This window comes from Anoplopoma fimbria, chromosome 15 (genome assembly GCF_027596085.1).
Source record: "Anoplopoma fimbria isolate UVic2021 breed Golden Eagle Sablefish chromosome 15, Afim_UVic_2022, whole genome shotgun sequence".
Classification (NCBI taxonomy): domain Eukaryota; kingdom Metazoa; phylum Chordata; class Actinopteri; order Perciformes; family Anoplopomatidae; genus Anoplopoma; species Anoplopoma fimbria.
Window position 1 is genome coordinate 24,732,820 of NC_072463.1, and position 17,938 is coordinate 24,750,757.

Below are 17,938 nucleotides of genomic sequence, written 5' to 3' on the forward strand. Positions count from 1 at the left end.
CTTAGAGGGGTGCTGCGTGTGGTTTAATTTCCACCATAATTAGCTGTAAAATTATAAAGTATCAGGCAAACAATTGTATAATCACCAAACAGATAACAAGTAATGAACCCAGCATTCATAGGATGTCCTTTATAACATGTATGTATCACTGAGGATGCATGGACACAAGCTCCAAATCTTTATCTTTCTCATTTATCGTGCGTAAAAGTGTGCGTAAATGTGCTATAAACCAAACTTCTCCATTCTCACTCATGAGTCATGTGGTTAGAATCCAGTCAGTGTTGTGTTTTGTTTAACTCTGAGAATCTGCAGCAGAAGTGTCCGTGCCTGTAAACCTTCTTCTTCTCTTTTTTCTTTTGGTTTCTCTTCAGGACTCTTGGACAGAGTTGGAGCTTCTTTGGCTTTTTCTACCCCCAGTGTGGAGTTGAATGCGTCCCTGCGCCTTCCATATACTCTGCATATCACAAGATTTGGTCTCTCCTCTCTCTGTTCTGCTGGAGGACTGGCTATGGCCACCACTACTTCCGGGATCCGTCATTTCATTCGTCCTCCGCTCAGCGAGCTGACTGTGTTTCTATAAGCAGCCAGCAGCCAACCTGCCAACACTCGCTGACACTCACTCATCCAGGCTCAGATAGACCAAATACCTACAGGGGAAAGCAAGGACAGATCTGAATCGCAGTCTCTTAATTTCTACTGCTTTTTCCCTTCTTCTTGTTCTTTTTTTTTTTTTTTTTAACAGTGATAATAAAACAAGATAGCGATCTGGAGGCTTTAAAGGAGACGCGGACTTGCGGGATGAAAACGGACTAAAAAAAGATTCGTCCTTCTCTTGAACATCATCACCGACCGTCATTCATTCATTACCTTGACAACCTCTGGCTTTGATTGACAGCTGGAGTGGCAAAAAGCCATGAGACACGACAGTTTAGTTACATGCAGGTTGTTGATGGGCCGATTGTAACCTTCACTTTGGCGCATTTTTCCCAGTTTTTCCCCGAGGAAAGAGGGAAAACAAGAAAAATTGCAAAACTCCCTGATGCTCCGATACCTGCTGAAGCACACTGGCGAATAGGAGAAGTCGCAAAGTTGGTTGGAAAAAGGAATCTTGCCTCTAAATCACTTTCTAAACGGGACTTGGGATATTAAATATACGACAGATTCAGGAGTTTATTGGAGCGCAGCCTGATGGCACAAAGGGTAAGTTTACATCTACACTACCTGTTCACAGCCACACAGGGAGGCAGTCTATCGATAACCTCTCTCTCAGTATTCCTATCAAAGCTGCTGTATTTCACATTGTTTTCCGCAGCTGCTCTTGTGACAGCCTCTCACAGCCTCACGACTCAGTTTCACAGGAGACTCCAAACTAATTCGCTCTTTTCACCCAGCAAACCCTCTCTTTCGGGAGCACAAATCTAATGTTTTTGGTAATGACAAACCATTTATCAGATAGCCTATAACATAAAAACACTTTTTTTTTCCTCCCCTGCTGCAGCTTATTAGATCTCTGCGTGAATCCAAACTGAGCATGCTTCTTTTTTCCTCCTTTTTTTGTACTTTTCACATCTGACTTCTGCTCTGCTTCTATTCCCAGTACGATGAGCTGGCCCACTACGGTGGGATGGACGGGGTCTCTGCGTCCATGTACGGGGACCCCCACGCTCCCCGGCCGCTGCCCCAGGTCCACCACCTGAACCACGGGCCGCCGCTGCACGCCAGCCAGCACTACGGAGCCCACGGCCACCCCAACGCCATGCCCAGCAGCATGGGCTCTGCTGTCAACGACGTGCTGAAGAGGGATAAAGATCAGATTTATGGGTAAGGTTTTGCATGAATCAAACATGCGTGCAATTTTTTTTTTTTTTCTATTAGGGAGTTTTGTTGCAGTTTCTCTCTAAATTCAAAAAAAAGTGTTTTGTGTTTTGTCCACCGCAATTTTGGAGCTCCATTGTTGGTCAGGGGAGTTTGTCGGTGTGTAATTATATATATATATATTACATTGTAGGAGTAAGCCTTGAAATACAAGCTATAAAATAATATGGAAGCTCTCTGTGAACAGTCACAGCTCTAAAGTCACGCACTGCATAGACATATAATATAAAAAAAGCTATTTCTCAATAAAAACTTAACTTTAATATTACTGCCCAGTATTTGCTAATCCTTAAAATAGTATTGACTCATTTAAACGTTGTCTTTGCTGCAGAAAAAACTCCACAAATGTTTTCAACACACACACACACACACACACACACACGTCTTTATAATTATTATCTCATCCCATTATTCTCAATGAATTAAAGAACACGTATTTAGACGTTTATACTGATGAATCCAAAACTTACAACAAAAACTAATGTTTCCAGACGCTGCTCATTAAACACACCGACTCATAAAGTGTTATAATCCAGTGTATCATTATAATCTGTGTGTAGATTAAATCCCCTTCATCTCTTCTACTCACGGAATAGTTTACCTTCATGTTTTTATATACTGACAACAATCTAAATCACGTAAATTCAGAAACTGAAGGCAGTTAATGAAGCTAAACGTTTGTTCTGGAAATGGCATTTTGTTCTAAAATTACAAATTAACTTTGGAGATTTATATTTTTTTGTTTGTCTCTCGATGTTAATAGAAGAGTTACTTATTCTTATGAGCCATAGTTGTAATAGTAAAGCTTCAGTGCGTCTGTAGGGAACTCTGCAGAATTATTATTTCATTTCATGTTTTTGTGCAGACTTTATAATTCCTTTAAAACACTAACTGCTAAATAGTGTTAATCTTCTTTTGTTTTTTGTTGAGTTTTGTTGACTTCTCAGCCGTTTCTACTTTGCACTGCAAAAAATATCAACTAGTCTGAACATGTCGATTAATAAATAACACATTGAGTCTTAAAATCCTTACATTTCCCCCAAAAAGAAGAGTAAAATATCCCAGATGCTTGTTTAACAATGCGTCCGAATCAAACAGCTTCTGAATAGAATCTTGATTCAGGTTTTATTGTTTCAGCTGTTGACAGTTCTATTTAAAAACGCGTCTAGAAACTATGGTGGAAAAGTAAAAGCTGTGTTCACTTTATCAATATATATATATATATATATACATACATAGAGAGACATTTAGCCGACAGATACTTGGTTGTCGGTCTTTGCAGTGCTCTGTGGAGCCGGTGTGCTGTTCTCAGGCTGTGTTTCCACTCTTGCAGTCACCCATTATTCCCACTGCTCGCACTGGTTTTTGAGAAGTGCGAGTTGGCGACGTGCACTCCGAGGGAGCCCGGCGTGGCAGGAGGAGACGTCTGCTCCTCAGACTCCTTCAACGAGGACATCGCAGTCTTTGCCAAACAGGTCAATTTAAAAAAAATATTAAAAAATAAATATTGTTGGATGACGTCATAGCTTCTTATTTATTTTATTGTTTTTTTATTTATTTATTTTGCAATAAAAGTTTCCCATGATGTGAGTAGCCCAGTGTTCCACTTAACACAAAGTCATTATTAAAAAAAAATGTTTGTATTATCAGGTTACATTTCTTGATAGAAATAGACACATTCTGCAGAATTCATGCCGAACTAACTTTGACATTTGTTTTATTTTAGGTCCGAGCAGAAAAACCTTTATTTTCATCAAATCCAGAGTTGGACAATTTGGTAAGCGAACCCTTTAGAACCTCTTTAGAACCTCTTTAGTCTCCAGTGGTTGCGGTTCTACTCTGCCCTGTTGGGATCCTCCACACTGAACATATGATTTAAACAGTTTTGAAGTGACTGTGTGTGACCACTGTTCAGTCTGCACCATCTAACTGACCTGCTGACCAGTGTGCGATGGCCAGAAATGTGTTAAAACAATATGTGACTGCAGTGCACATTAGCATTAAATACTGTGCATGTGTAAAAATATGAAACCTGTAAATTATGTCATATAAAATGTGTTTATTTTCCCCAGATGATACAAGCCATACAAGTATTACGATTTCACCTCTTGGAATTAGAAAAGGTAAATATTATATTGTTTTATATTTCTGTGGCAAAAGCATGCTGTTTAAATGCAACTGATATATATATATATTTTTAAAGTGCTGTAGTTATTAGCAGATATTTAAAAATAAACCGGCATGAATTGGGAGAAAGTTATTGGGTTTTTTTATTTTTTATTTTCATAAAATATGCTATTATATTTAGCCAGCTGTTGTGTGACCATTGATAAAATATCACATTGTTATCGATCCTTAGATTGAGTTTCAGCTGCTCATTATCTCCATTATAACTGTTTATAACTGTTTATAACTGTTTATAACTGTTTATAACTGTTTATAACTGTTTATAACTTGTTGCTCGGGTCTCAGGAGAATAATAAGCACTGAAACAATTCCACTATTGTTTCCTCGACGCCGATACTGCCTCTTAATTGGAGTTATTCTTGGACTGGCTGAAGCGTTTCCCCATCCTGGAAAAAAAATAAAAAGGTGCTATTTTCCTATTTTATTTCTCTTTCTAGGTGCACGAGCTCTGCGACAATTTTTGCCACCGATACATCAGCTGTTTGAAAGGGAAAATGCCAATAGACCTAGTTATTGACGAACGGGATGGAAGCTCAAAGTCAGACCACGAAGAGCTGTCGGGGTCCTCGACCAACCTCGCAGACCACGTGAGTAACAGAATAATAACATTCTCAATATGTTTCTTTTTTGTTTGTTTTTTGAACACACATGCTGATGAATAATCTGCAGTTTTTGGTGTGATCTGGTGTGTTTGCTGTGTCTCATAATGTCACTGTGCCATCAGTGTTCTGCAGAAACCTGCCGATCGATGTTCTGAGGTCAAAAGCTAGATGTGATACAATAGACTGAGTTATTGTTTTAGTCTTTTGATTAGAGGCAGTCATGTGTGCATAATGCATGTGTGTGTGTGTGTGTGTGTGTGTGTGTGTGTGTGTGTGTGTGCAAATCGCTGCCGTTTATTATAGAGTTGGAAAAAAAAAGAAAAGCAATTATCTGTTCCGCAGGTTTAATGTTAAAGCAGGGTATCAGCGGTAAGCTGTAGCTTTAGGCCAATATTTAAAAAGAAAAGGCTGTGTATGTGGGGCTGTGGGAGCTGGATGTGGAGCCTTTTCTTTGTGGAGCCTATTGAACTAGATCTCACAGCTGAAGCTTACCATCAATGTCAAGTTCACCAGGCACCTGATGGTTGTTTGAGGCCTTCAGTGCTGTTGATTAATGTGTTTAATTGTTTCTATTGATTGCCGTGCGGTTTTGCTCTGCAGTGGCTTTTCTCCTCTTTATTGCTAGAGGCTCCATAATGCAGAATTCAATTATATGCACCTGAAGTACAGTACAGCTTTACATTCTGCAGATCGATTGGTTTAAATCGTGCATTTTCGGTGTAATAATCACAGCTCTCTGCAATATGGATTAAGTTGACGATATGTTATTGAGTTAATATCTGTGAATGAATGTGATAAAGAGAGAGAGAGAGAGAGAATGAGCAGGCTATTGCAAGTAAGTGACTAGTTAATATCTGTGCAGCACAGGGACAAGCCTATTAGGAATTAAAGCAGGTTTAAGTGTTATGCAAAGTCTCTGCATCTGTCGGCTCTGGCTGCAGGCCCGTCGCGTTTACGCGGCCACGCGGCGCGGCCACGCAGCGCGCTCCCGCCGCTCCAGGTGAATTAAAACGCAATTAGACCTGAGATGCCGATGTTGGTTTGAGAAACGGTCAAAACGGCAATATTGTGGTCCTCCAAACACAAGTGTAGAAATGAGGCATGCTGTTGTTTATATTGTGGAGATTAGATAAACTAGCCTGTTTAGTTTCATGGCAGATGGTTGATACTCAAGCCAATTTCCAATGGTGCCTCCAGTGCTCAGGCACCAGCTTTGTCATCAGTCCACTTGTGAGAAATATTTAGATAATTAGAAAATTAGATATGCCAATAAAGCAAATCAGGAGCAGCAATAAACAAAGAAGGTTGCATGACAAGCCATTTATCTTGGAGCCATTTGGACTGACCACCTCATTAGGTATTTAACTTTTGAGGGATTTATTTAACTTCTGTGGCACCGCTGAACTTTTTATTATACCGCTGGGCCGAAGTAGAAAAAAGCAGAGGAGTTTTGTTTTTTTTTCTTCTTGTTTGCTTTTAGAGCTCTGTCTGAGCTTAGAGTTATTTTAATCATGGCTGAGTACATGTTAAGGAAACATATACACTCTCCAGCTAATAGTTATTTTTTCATGAACAAGAATACATAGTTATTTTTTATGCATGTAGCCATGAGGCTATAGTGGAAATATTTGCTGTTGAGGTGAAAATGTGCACAGTGCAGTCCTGATCCGAAAGCCTTGTGCTAAATAGTTAACTTCCTCAACAGTAATTTCCATATCTAATTGAGATGGGTCCAGCTTTTTCATGCCTGAAATGTGTTTTGAATATTGTAAACAATGCACAAAAAATGCATTTGGCTGCAAAACTGTGCTGCTGGATGGAAAGCAATGTCTGTCCTGATTTATTTCTTTTATTTATTCATTTTTATTTGGCTCTATTTTATTATTAATATCTGTCCTCGCCTCTCATTGAGGAGAAAAAGGCGGTTTGATAGTTAGATATGCTAATTTATTTAGTTAGAATCTCTCACGTCCATTTTTCTTTGCTTTGATATGCATTTTTAATATATAGCCCTGGGCTACATCTCATTTGGCAAAAGTTGGTTTTTCTGGAGATGATGAGGCTCTTCACTGTGAAGGAGGAGAAGCGTTTTATTTGTTCGGGTGTGAGTGTATGTGCGTGTGTGTTTCCTTCCTTTTTTTTTTTTTTTCCCTCCTCTCTCCTCTTCATACCTGAGCATAATAAGCACAGTTTTATTCACACTTGAATGCAGCATTGTCTTAGAGATGATTGGATTATGGTATAGTGAGAGCGGGATGAGGCCTTGCTGACACTGTTGGTGACTATCTCAACCATGTAGCCCACCCACGGCTTCCTAACTCATCGCCCCTCCTCAGATCAACCCATCCCAATTTAAAGAAAGAAGAAAAAAAAGATATTGTATTACACATGAAGGGTGATGGGGAAGTATAAAAAAAAAAACACAGAGCAGTGTAGATTTGTAAACGGTTGATACAGTGTGTGTGCTTGTCAATGGTTCGCTCTCTTGTCTTTTAATTAATGAATAACATTTCTGTCTCTTCTGTGCTACATCCAATTAGGGAGGCAAATAGAATTAACAGTGTCTGAATATTATCTGTTCTAATGAATTAGCCTTTGTGTCTTCTTGCGCTATTGTGCCGCTTCTCGAGTAAAGCTTACATATTAGCAGAAGGCTTTTCATTTCCTCCATGCATATGCATTACGCTTTTGAGACTGTCTTTGATTTTCTGCATAGTTTCAGATTTGTTAAAGAGGAACTGTGTAGGATTTGCAGGTCCCGGCGCTTTGTTTTGGAGAGCCTTCCTTAGGGAGTGATAGTAGTTCCCATAGCGGGTTTGGTGTAGCTTATCTTCACCCTGCATGGCTGGAAAGAAAAAAAAAAAAAAAAGAAAGCTTTCTCTGTTTACATTTGATTTTCTGGTACAGACTCTGAGTGCTGTACACCGATGGTCAGACATGGTGATGTCACAGGTTTGGTCAAGTAATAACAATAGTTCATCTTGTGCCCATGCAGTGATTTACTGTCATGTGTTGTTTCTGTATGGCACTATGCATGGTGCAGCGCATACACAGCCTCTCTGCCTGTGGACAGAGAGCCCTCGGGCCGAGCCGGCCTGCTGAACCGTGGAATTTCTCAGTTTTGGAGGTGTTCTAATTCAACTAGCTTTGTTCTCCTCGGGGACCGACGGCCTGTTGGATCTCTCCCTCCCCTCCTCGTGAAAACAGTGCAGCGTTGACTTGGACCGCTCCGTCTGTTCCACACAATTGTTTTGTGATGGTGGGATGTCTGGCCTTACATTTCCTATTTGATTAGTGTTCAGAGGCAGGGCCCTGTTGGCAGGCATATCTAATCATCGCTACCGCGGCTGGAGAGAGAGAGAGAGAGAGAGAGCTAGGCTCACTTGTTGCATCTCCCACACTCCCTTCCTTTTAACTGCATGCATGCTGTAAATGACTGCAATAAAAAACTGATGCTGCGCAGTCATTTTAGGATCATTTTAGGATAAAGGTGCTTGTGTGTTGACTTGTATTGAAATGCAACATACAATAATGAACACACAGTAAATCACTAGAATAGTTCTGCCTTAGATTCTACGTTTACAAAGAGAATAATTAACAAAGATAATAATATTTAGGCCAATAAAACAAACTGATATTTATCTGCATCATAATATTAGATGTTATGGCAGAACAGTTTTATTGGATTGCATTTGAGTCTACAGGTGTGCGAAGTAAAGTAGCCACTGTGTGTATATTTACATGCTCATATTTTAGGGCTTTTTTCATACAAGGAATAACTGAAAGTTGAGCTATCCATAATGACTTTGTTGGTTTTATATTTATTCCATTCTACATTTTGGAATAGTCATTTTGATGTGTGTTTATGTGCCGTTGGCTACAGTGAAAAAGGTGTTTTTTTCCTCAGAGAAAGTTAAAAAGCATTACTACAATCACTCAATCCCAGATGTCTGTTAAAACATGTTCCGGTGAATTATTAGTTGCCAAATGAAGGACTCTTCATTCCAGATAATTGAGGGTGTTGTAAATACTCAGTTGTTCAATAGAGGTGCACCTACACTTTTCCGTAGAGACTGTGTATAATTACGTGCTCAACCCAACAGAAATGTGTGTTTTTCTGTGTTTATGCTGTGTAGCAAGATGTGTCTTGAAATGTCAGCTGGCTTTGTGATTTACGGCCCTGTGTGTTTCTGGCGTGTCAGCGATTCTGTACATATTCAGTGCAGGATTCCTGTAGCTGCCCTTTGCAGGTTGCATTGCAACGTGCACACACACACACACACACACACACACACACACACACACACACACACACACACACACACACACACACACACACACACACACACACACACTAGGCGAGGCGCTCTCAGCCCGTCTCACGCTGCTACTACACCACCAGATTTCTTCCCTTTCCCGAGGGTTCCAGGGGAATTTGAGGGGAAATTCAATGATGCTGCTAAATCAATTTTATTTGAAATTCCTAGGGATGTAGGCAGAGTGCAGGGAGGGAAGTGAGATTGCGCCAGGCAGGTGTTTGTAAATGAGAAACAGGGGACAGGAGCAGAGGAGACGGCAGCATTCTCCCGCTCTCCTGTGGCCCGGCTCCACTACAAGCCTTCCTCCCCATATTGTGTCCTGCTTTTATATTAATTACAACTTGTATTATCAGCTGCCAGTTGCTAACCCCAGCAAATAGAAAAGGCAGCCCCTAGAGACCATGCTTCTTTTGTATCTTATTCTCTATCTAGTCTTATTGTGTTTGTGTGTGTCTGTGTGTGCGTTCTCGCCTTCACATGTATGTGCGTTTGCTTGCCGGCGTCCTCCTCCTCCTCCTGGTAACACTGCTCTTTAACACAATTAGTGAAGAGCACGGAGTGAACCATGTTTGACTCCTAATTATGCCCAGCTTCAGGGAATAGTCACATGGGCTAGAGGCCTTCTTTCTCTTTTTGCTTCTTCCTCAAAATTTATTTTTCAGAGGGCTTCTTGTGTAGGTTAAAGAAGACTGTTTGGGTGACATGATTTATTTTTTTTCAACTTGTTTGAACCTTATCAGACCCACGAGGGTTGTGACAAAATGGTTGTGTGTGTTTGCGTTGCGCGGTGCAGTGTCTGTTGATGCAGCCTCCTTAGCTCAGAGAGGCGCTCTAAATTATTCATGGGGAGGAAAGGCTGTTGCTTTTGTTGCCTTGTTTAGCGTGGAAAGTTAACGCTTTTGTTGTGATATTTGTTGTCTTGTTTTGCAGATAGGGTTATAAATGAGAGCTGACTTACAGGTATTAAACAAGGAGAGTGTGCTTCATTAAAGATATCTACTGCATATGCACTAGGCGAAGTATCCACTGTATTATTATTATTAGGTCACACAAAGTGCTGAGCTCTGCTTTTTGCCCAATAAGAAAGAAACTAACAAAGCATTATCTCCATCCCTGCATACGGGCCCATTAAACCCACGGTAGCAAATCACAGCAAAATATCATTCCCTTTTACACCATTAGCTGAGGTGTCTTTGAATTTAATTTAGTGCCAGCACCATTAAAAATGACACATTACTCTACAATGATAGCTAAATTAAGTCCTATCGATTCAGCTGTTGCATTAAAACCGTGCTGTGGCCATAGCTGGCAAGTGTATGAGAGAGAGAGAGAGAGAAAGAGAGAGAGAACAAGAGAGCGAGAGTGTGTGAGAGCAGCGAGCATAGTTTTTCCAGGTCTGTCTCGTATCTCGCTGGCACTGTGTCTCATTGTGAGGAAATAGAACCCAGTCATTTTCTTCTCTTGGAACAGCAGCTCGTTTCGGAGAGCATTGAGCCCAGCTCTGCCTAAATACATTATACACTCTGGGAGTCTGGGACTTTTACCTCCTTCACAGACAAAATTAGACAGAGGGTTGATGGGCTTTTCCCACATTAGTGATTTTACTCAGCATATGCTGTGTTGAGAATAACAGACAACAGCCCTCGTTCCCATGAAGAGTACCATGTGTTGATCAGTGGCCCAGAGAGTAAACACATGACAATCATCCAGCCCTCTCAGAGCAGGGACACTTTTCTCTCCGTTGACTCTGGAGGGCTCAAACCCACGCCTGGGCTATTGTTCGCCCTTTCTTCGTGCCCCTCTTCTGAGCAATTCTCCAAGCTCTTTATCTGATTGCCATCCGGTGAACAGCTGACGCTGAGAGCGCCTTGAGTGGAGCGGAGGGTCTGAAGGGCCTTGTGTGTTTCTGTCTGCTGTTTTCAGCTCCGAGCTGTTTGAGAAAACCGGCCCTCCTTCCCCAAAAAACTTAGCAGATAAAAGGGCCTCGCTCACAGGCGTAGCAGAAGCCTTGCCTCCGCAGCAGCAGAACAAGCAGCAGCACATCAGGACTGCACACCCAGGGGAGCTCGGCAGCCGCTTGTCTTATATCCTCCGTTTCCCCTGCAAACCTCCGCTAGTCTCCAGGCACTATCCTGTCTGTCCTCCACCAGTACAGCTCACTCTGACTGGGGCACCAAAGCAGGCGGGCAGGCTCCTCTCTGGCGGGAGCAGAGGGAAAAGAAGTTCATCAGGAACTGAAGTTAGACAAAATGGTAAAAATGATCTCTTCCTTGGAATATTCTGTTGCGTGTACATTTTCCCTCGGCTTTTGTATGTATGTATACGTGTTTATGTGTGTTTGAGGGAGAAAAGAAGAAAAAAAACATAGCGGGGACTGAGAAGTGGGTTGAGGTTTGTGGCAAGCCTTGGTGCAGGCCTGTGTTTGTTTGTCTTGGGCTCTGCTCAAGGGGCCGCTTCTCTCGGGGGCCCCAGACAACGCTGGGCTTACGTTCGCCAACATTTTGTCATCATGCTCAGGTGACGGATTAAATTGGGAAAGACTAGCTTGGGCTATGTTGGCTGCATCAACTCTGTATGAGAGAGACTGTTTGGAGTGTGCATTTGATTGAGCCTGTGTGCTCGAGAGTAGTAAATGACGTGATCAGTCTGTCCCTCTATTGAGCCAATGGCAGAGGAAATTCCACCTCCAGCCTGCCTTCATGTGGCACTGATAAAGCCCTTCCTGTAAAGTAGAAAATCCTGTTTCCCTGTGTGCACCGACAGGGCAGTGGGAAGGACCAGGAAAGAGAGGAGGAGAAGGAGAAAAAAAATAGCTGTGGATGGAGGGAAGGAAAAAAGAAAGACGCCTTAAAAGCTATGAATTTGTTTATGGACATTTCTTTGAAGTTAGCCAGCAGAGATTTAACACATTTCTTTTCCCAGCATGTGTTTGTATATATAAAAGTGAGTGTGTGTGTGCATGTGTGTTTATACTTCTCGCTCTATTATGTCATTAGCATGTGTTCGTAAGTGTATTTCTGCAGGCCCTCTGTGGGCGTGCGTGTATCTCGGTGTGGGCGTGTGCACATTTTTGGCAGATTAGCAAGAGAATCACTGTCATATCTTATTTTCATTTCTGACAGTGGTAATGATTAATGGCGGCTGTGGTGTGTTTGGACTTTTTACCTCTATATTTCCTCACTTGACACGGAAGTCTCAATTGGTTATGGTATAAACGAACTCCACTGGGCTCTGCCATATGTGTTTGGACAATTACTCACAAGTGCTCCACTTGCAACGTTCAAAAAATCAAGCGCCACATTAACAGAGCTTCGTTTTGCTCTCATGCATTAATGAAACACTTTGATTACAGTGTTTTGACTTATTGCCAGCTGCTGTTAGTTTCTTTCTATTCCTCTTTGATTTTATTGGCATTTTTGATTGTCTGCTAGCAGGGAACTAGGCAATGGGGCTCTTTGCCTTTGCCAGGAGAATTTAAACCAGCCAAGGACCTTCACTGTGCCTGTAGACTCTTACAGATGTCACTCACTTTTCCAGCATACTGACATGGTCTCTCTCTCTCTCTCTCTCTCTCTCTCTCTCTCTCTTTCTTTCTCTCTGCGTATCTCCCTCCTCCCCCTCTCCCCCTTCCTGCTCTCTCTGCTCCTGGTTTGCGGTTTGGACCGGGAATGTGGATGGATGCACGGATGGATGGATGGATCCCACGCTCCCCTTCTCTCTTTTCAAACCTCAGAACCCAGCTTCCTGGAGAGACCATGATGACGCCACCTCCACACACTCAGCCGGCACACCGGGGCCCTCCAGCGGGGGACACGCTTCACAGAGCGGTGACAACAGCAGCGAACAAGGTGAGCCAGCACAGAAAGGGACATGTACTTGCACACACATGCACACATTTATACATGCATGAACTTGTGCACTCAAGCACTCACACATAAATATACATAGATACATGCACAGGTCCATAGGGTTCATATTAATCATCATGCATGGGTAGAGTTGCCACCACTTCACTTTAACCCTGTCTAATGTGAGATCTACAGTGAATAGATGACACATTTCTCTATACACACATGTCCCAGCCCCTCCTTTTGCACATTGGATTATCCCGCTTTTTGACTGGCGTCCATGTAAACACATAGTCACACCTAAAAATGAACACGCTTATCCACTGTTACACTCGCGCGCAAGTGCAAGCCACAGCCACTGTAATACACCAACCTGGTAAAGGGCTTTCCAAAACGTTGCTATTTAGAGAGCTCAACAAAAGCCGATGATTAATACTTTATTTCTGCCAGTTCTTGCGTGCATTTAAATCATATTAACTTTGCTCACACAACAGCCCCTAATTATGTCTCAGTGAGCCTTCTGTTATCTAGTACACGACCTGCCAAACAGTAATAATGCATTTCAAAACAAATGTATTTGAAATTATTACAGATAGCTTGTGCAAGTCACAGCGATCTGCCTTGTATTTTCGTCACGGTCTATATTAAATTTGACATGTAAATTATCAAAAGCATATGCTGTTAGTTGAATTTAGAGGTGAGAACGAGCATCAATACATTTTAGGTTAAAATTGTTTATAAAATGCGACTGCTGGCTGAACTAAGAGAACAGATGATGAGCTCTTGGCCTTTCCTTTTTTTTGCCTTCTCCCTGTTTTGAATTCACCAAGATCTCCTTTCACTGGCGGATGAGTGTGTGTGTGTGTGTGTGTGTGTGTGTGTGTGTGTGTGTGTGTGTGTGTGTGTGTGTGTGTGTGTGTGTGTGTGTGTGTGTGTGTGTGTGTGTGTGTGTGTGTGTGTGTGTGTGTGTGTGTGTGTTATTGTGGGTCTCTTTCTTTATCCGTGTGTGCCCTCTGGCAGTGTCCACGGTTTTGCATGAAATTTCATCACACCCTCTACACACACAAACATGCTCAAACACTCCGATGCACACTCTCAGCAGCTCGCTCGCACAGTGAAGCCGCTTGGCGTGTCCTGTTCCAGGCTATCGTTTTGTCGATTAGCGATCAAATGTATCGATGGAATGTGTGTCTGTGGTGGGGCCGTTTAAATCATTTTCTCCTCTTCAGTGAGAAGCAGCAGTTGGACCATTACTGACCACACACTGAGGGCTTCAGCAGACCTCTGTGGTTGGCTGTGTCAGGACTAGTTGGATCACAGGCTAGTTGATGATGATCGCTAGGGCTTGGCTAAGCAACAGGATATGCCTGTTTGATAGTACAAGCATAATGAAGAAATAATACAATCAAATATCACTTAATTAATCCTGATAATGATAATTCTCCTTTTGCTTGCCCCCTCCATGGTGAGCAGAGCAAAATGAACAGTTAAAGAAAGAGAAGAAGAAAGAAAGAAATTAAAGCAGATCAGGTGTTGGAGTTTCTGATATGGAAGGAAGAGTATTACTTAAAAACAGTGTATGATTGCAGGTCAGAACACAGAGTTTTTGCACTCATCTTTGCAATTACAAGTAGCATGGGAGATGAAGACTGCAGGAACAACAGAGAGAGGAGGAGGGGGGGGATGAGAGAAAGAAATGCACTGCCTATTGATTATCTTACACACATAAGTACAAGTGACCTGTAATCCACAGAGCACTTATCGACTCCTCTCCCCACCGTATCCAGTAACAGCGGATCAATACGGGCCAAAGACAGTTACGGTACAGCACCGCACACAGGGCCAAGATAGGCCTGGACTAGATCAGGATCAGGGCCAGAGCCTGACCTACACTGAAGAGTGCTAAATGCTCGACCTTTTATGGTAAATAAAAAACAAAGTAGGCAGTATAGAATTGACGCAGAGATTTAAAAGGAAAGCAAAGCAAGAGACATGGAAGTTAAGAGGTGAAGGAGTAGAGAAGGTGAAAAAGTATGCAGAGTGAGAAAAAGGAGAAAGAGGAAAAAAAAGCCAGAGAGAGGGCAGCTGATTTAATGGTCTAATGAGGCTGTCCTCCAGCCAGTTGTTTTGTGTGAAGCATGCTCTGACCTTTCGCTCCGCTCGGGAGCCCCGCCGCCTCATTTTTCACATTCTTGCAATTACGTTAACGCTTGAAGCGCTCGCTGACTCCCGACTCTGGCCCTTCCATTCTGACACAGCCTTCCCTACACAACCTCTCCACCTTTTCCCCCTCCTCTCCTCCACGCCACTCCACTCCGCGCATGAACTCGCCTCCTATCTCAATACATTTCCACATAAAATTTGTAGTCCACACTCTCACGTCCACAGAGAAAATGTGAAATGCGTGCTTCACTTCAGTAATGGGGTCTTTAACAGCTTGGCCCCTGTTAAAAGGGGTGACGATGTGGATCAGTTGAGGAAGACAGAATAAGATGGGAGCCAGTGAGAGAGAGGAGAAGTGGGAGAAAGAGTGTGTGAGACCCGCGGTGCTTTTTGGTTTTAGCTGCCAAGAAAAACAACAACTTTCTACCGCCATCTTCCATCTTGAAAGGTGTGTTGTATGTGTGGCTGTGGCGTGGAAAAAATGTCAGCATCCCTGTGTCGAATATGGGACTTCAAGCGTGTCTCCCAAAGACTAGAAGTCCAATGTTTTGAAAGTAAAAAGTTTACAAGAGGAGAAAGTTTTAACGTGTCTCCACCTTTCCCTTTTGCTGATGTTAGGGTATGTACAGAAAAAATAAAGATCAGCATCACTCACATACCTCCTTTTAGTCGAGCATAAACTGTGCATACATGACTGAGGATGGTTGCTGTGAACAGAGTTCACTTCCACAAATCTCCGTCTTGTATCTCAGCATTGAGCATTTGCTCTGAACCTGTGCCAAAAAACAATTTAACAAGTGCGCAAATATGTATCGCCCCTCTTGTGGAATAATTTATTGTCGAGCCGTAAACCAAGGTGAAGCATGCTCATAGCTGTGAGTAAAGATTGCCAGTTAAGGTTCTGACGCATATGAAAAAGGTTTCAGTACAATACTCAGATCTGTAACCTCTCCCCACCCCCCTGCTCTTAAAATACTTTTTTTCCCCCTTTTCTCCGAATTTCCCTCCAAAAAAGAAAATATGAATGATCACCCTCAGGGCAAATTCTGCACTCTCACTTACTCACTTAGAGAGTGACTCCCTATGTTCTAGCTAGATAAACAAATATCTGCGGCTTATGGGAAACGGTTAAGAAGGTAACACACAATAACTTCATTGGCTCTGCTTGCACATCATTTTGATTAACTGTCCTTTGGAACTCCTCCAAGCTTATCTCGAAACATCAGAGACATCAGTTGCAGGGAGTTAAACTTGATGAATGTGCGTGCCTTAAGATAGCATTCGTTTCCAAGCAGGTGTCCGTAATATGTTAAAACACCCAAAGTGTGATGGAGCAGCTGATGAAATACTCTGCATGTTGTCCACACCAAACACAGTAGAGTAAAGTGCACTTAGTCATTAGCTGTATATCCCCAACACTGATTCAGTACGGTAGGTAATGTTTTTCCCTCTTGCTCTATGTGTATATGCGTGTGTCTGAGTGAGTGTGTGTGTGCCTCAGCTCCAGTTCACACTTGCAATTATTAGCTATGCATGAAGACCAAAATCCACGTTGACATCTTGAGTGGTGAGCAAAGGGGCTTTCCGTACAATTCTACTGTAGATGGAAAAGGCTCAACAGAAGAGAGGAGAAAGCATTTTGTACATTTTCTCAGCAATTGAACAATCCCCACGCTCTGTGGATAGACAGACTCCCCAGAGAGACCGAGAGAGGCAGAGATGGAGAGAAAGGGAGGAAGAGAGGGAGAGCTTGAGTGTTCGGCTCCAAGGGAGCATGCTGCGCTTGATGGTATTGTGGTACATTTGTGTGTGTGTGTGGGTGTGTATGCGTGTGTACACGTGGGGAGTGTGGTGAGCTCCCTTGGCCCTGGCCAGGGGCCCCACTCAGCAAGGTCTTTGTGGTTGAGCTCACCAAAGGGGGGTCATTCCTGGTGGGGACACGACTCCTTGTGTCTGCCCTGAGAGTCCCAGCATGAACAAGGCCTGTTGAATCTCGCACTTTCCAGACCTTTGGTTTTCCTTTTTTTTTCTTTTCTTTTTTTTTTTTTTTTTACTTACAGCTCAAGAAGACCCAAAAATGAGGGATGAGAAAAAAAGAAAAAAAATGAACCACAACCGAAAGATCAGCAGAGTCTGTGATAAACGCAAGACGGAGGCCTTGTGTTTTACTATCCTATACTCCAGCTCTGGAGTGATCAGCGAGGTGTATAGAAAATATATATAGTTTGTGTGTGTGCGCATGTGCGTGTGTGAGCTGGTTCCCCTCTAAGTGCCTGTTAGAGTTTAATTTAGTGTAGTAATTAAAGCTGAACACTGGCCCATAAACAACAGATAAACAATAAAGCAGACCCAAGGCCTGCTGTTTCATGGCTCTCACTCCCAGCTGTTGGAGCGCTGATAATTTTTACACAGTGCCCCCACCTCACCACAACACAATGCTGAAGCAACAAGGGCGTGTATTCGTTGTAAATGTGTTCTCGGGTATATTTAAGTGTGTGATTGCAGAAAAAAAAATAAGGCCAAAGAAACGCATAAACACACAGGATATGCCCACTTCCCCTCCCGAAAGAAAACACAGAGAACCACAGTGAAGCAGAAAGCGTCTGCCTCGGTAGCCACTTAAAAAACCAGCTCAATGGCAACAGCGATCACATAAACATTACACCAAGTGTAATTCAACCTAGAACTCACAGCTTCTCGCCTTTAGTGGCAGCAAGTTAACTTCACTTAAACAGAAAACAAGCTAAAGATATACCTGCATAATAAGGATGACAATGCTAAAGTGTTGCTCAACCATCTACTGTGTGCAACGTTAGCCTTGTCACTACATGTCAGCCCCATGTTAGTCAGGTGTCTGTTGTGAAAACAGTGCAGTATGTCTGTCTGATGGTTTGTTGGGAAGGGGCAGGGCCATTGTTGAAAGCTGAGAAGAGTTGCTGTGGAG

General features: G+C 42.5%; 1 protein-coding gene across 5 annotated transcripts in view; it reads left to right on the top strand.

The window, feature by feature from the left end:
• The first annotated feature begins 563 nt into the window (after positions 1-563).
• The window catches only part of meis2a (Meis homeobox 2a), a 78,403-nt gene continuing 61,028 nt past the window's right edge, over positions 564-17,938 (top strand). For all 5 annotated transcript variants that reach the window (XM_054613682.1, XM_054613683.1, XM_054613679.1 and 2 more), the window contains exons 1-7: positions 564-1,200; positions 1,598-1,821; positions 3,209-3,350; positions 3,602-3,652; positions 3,948-3,998; positions 4,500-4,649; positions 12,717-12,831. In XM_054613682.1, coding sequence (XP_054469657.1) covers positions 1,189-1,200; positions 1,598-1,821; positions 3,209-3,350; positions 3,602-3,652; positions 3,948-3,998; positions 4,500-4,649; positions 12,717-12,831 — 745 coding nt within the window. In that variant the 5' untranslated portion in view covers positions 564-1,188. The remainder of the gene's footprint in view (positions 1,201-1,597; positions 1,822-3,208; positions 3,351-3,601; positions 3,653-3,947; positions 3,999-4,499; positions 4,650-12,716; positions 12,832-17,938) is intronic.